The 1,972-nt window shown below is 43.2% G+C and overlaps 1 protein-coding gene across 1 annotated transcript; it reads right to left on the bottom strand.

The window, feature by feature from the left end:
- Positions 1 to 518: 518 nt before the first annotated feature.
- Positions 519 to 1,721, bottom strand: LOC141489973 (uncharacterized). Its single transcript, XM_074190286.1, has one exon. The coding sequence runs from the start codon at positions 1,652 to 1,654 to the stop codon at positions 737 to 739; it is 918 nt and encodes a 305-aa protein (XP_074046387.1). The 5' UTR covers positions 1,655 to 1,721; the 3' UTR covers positions 519 to 736.
- Between the last annotated feature and the right edge of the window lie 251 nt (positions 1,722 to 1,972).

The following is a 1,972-nucleotide window of genomic DNA, read 5'->3' as shown; positions in this document are numbered from 1 at the left end:
GATGATAATGGTGTTCTTCATTTTCAAAGAAGACCATGACATCAGGGAGGTGATGCCACGACATGCATATGAATTGGATTTTGGGAGAGTTGCTGTGTCACCAGTCTCCAGAGTAATCTGAATCTAGAGGCCAGACATGTATCAGGATGACTGGAGATGGCCCTGGATTCGAGGCAGTCCCGGGTTAAGTGACTTGCTCCGGTTCATACAGCCAGTAAGTGTCAAGTGTCTGAGGCTGGATTTGAATTTAATGTCTCCTAACTCCAGGGCCAGCACTCTACCCACTGTATCATCTAGCTGTGGATGTTGTGGTACTTTCTTTATGGTCTTGCTCTTCTGCACTCACCTCACAGGTTGTTATAAGGATTAAATGAGATATTTGTAAAGTATTTAGTACAGTGCCTAGAACATGGAGGGTACTCTATAAATGTTTATTCCCTTTTCCATCCCTTCCCCTTTGGACAGTAGTTCAAATATGGTATTTATCAGAAAAGCCTAGAGATTTTTTCTTTTTTTTTGCAGAGAATATGGTATTCTTTATTAAAAGAATAAAAATGATGACATGTAAACTTGTGTGTACTGATCAAGAGTATCCAAAACTATCCAAACTTCTGCACACTGCAGTGTTCCATATAGGTCCATCTGTTAATATGAACAACATTAGGGAATGGTGTGGTCCATCCCTCTCTGTATTGCTTTCCCCATCATTAGCCTACCCGGTTTAGAGTGTGATAACTTAAGTTGGACAGTCATAGATATGAATTTCTTGGTCATCTCCAACGGACACAATTTTGGAGCCATGTGAATTGTATTTTACTCCCCAGACCTGATCCTGGTGGTCAAAAAATGTGTGGACACAAGTTCTGGTTCTGGCATCCCAAACTTTGACACTTTTGTCTGATGAACTGGAAACAAAGTGAATATGATCCAGACAAAATGCTACATTTAACACCCAGGATGCGTGGCCACTCAGTGTACCAGCCAAATTTGCATGCTGTACATCATAAATCTTAATGTAGCCATCATCTGAAGCCGTGACAAGGAGCTGAGAATCAGGGGAGAAGGTCAGAGAGCGGATGGGCATTGCATGGCCTTTGAGCGTATGGAGAAGCTTTCCAGTTGCGATATCAAAAATATTAATGATTCCATCTATGGCTCCACTGGCCAGATACTTCCCATCTGGACTATAGGCAATGCTGAGGATGAATTTCCCTCCTGTATCCAAAGAGTATTCCATTTTTCCAGTCTCGACACCAAAAATGTTTACTTTCCCCACATGGCTTCCTGTAGCCAAAAACTGGGAATCGGGTGAAAAAGCCAAGGACCAGGCATCCACGGGACCAGCATCAATAGCCTTCATCTGTTTGCCATTTTCTAAATCCCACAGATGAATGTGAGCATCAAGTGAACTGGAGGTGGCGATGGGTCCAGTGTGACTGATGTCCACAGAAACCACACCCAATTGATGGCCCTCCAAACTCCACTGTACCTCCAGTTTCTCGTTTTTCCATTGCCATACTTTGACTAGATCATCCAAGGATCCTGATACAATCATTTCAGAGTTATCTTTTTGATTCAACCCCCAGGTAACTGACCAGATGGCATCATCATGAGCTTGTTCTTGTTTGAAGAGAATGCTATACTGGACACTCATGGCTTCTGGCCGGGGTGAATGATTGCGTGGCGCCGGGCTCCTCGGCTCCGCCTCAGCCTCTTCCACTCGGCTTGAGATTTTTTTTTTCAATATGTGAGCATGATATAGATTCTTCAGAACTAGAAGGGTATTTGGCTAAACTGAGATCTAGGTTGACTGATTTGCTCAAGGATACAAAGATAGCAAGTGTCAGAAATGGTATTTGATCTCAAATCCAGTGTTCTTCCCCCTGTACCACACTGCCTCCCAAGTAGCTGGATTCTGAGATGGAGGGCATCTACTATAAAAGAAACCTTTTTTCCTTACCTAGAAGCTAGA

Source organism: Macrotis lagotis, chromosome 5 (genome assembly GCF_037893015.1).
Source record: "Macrotis lagotis isolate mMagLag1 chromosome 5, bilby.v1.9.chrom.fasta, whole genome shotgun sequence".
NCBI classification, from domain to species: domain Eukaryota; kingdom Metazoa; phylum Chordata; class Mammalia; order Peramelemorphia; family Peramelidae; genus Macrotis; species Macrotis lagotis.
The sequence above is the reverse complement of the archived record's forward strand: the minus strand, read 5'-3'. Positions and strand labels throughout refer to the sequence as shown.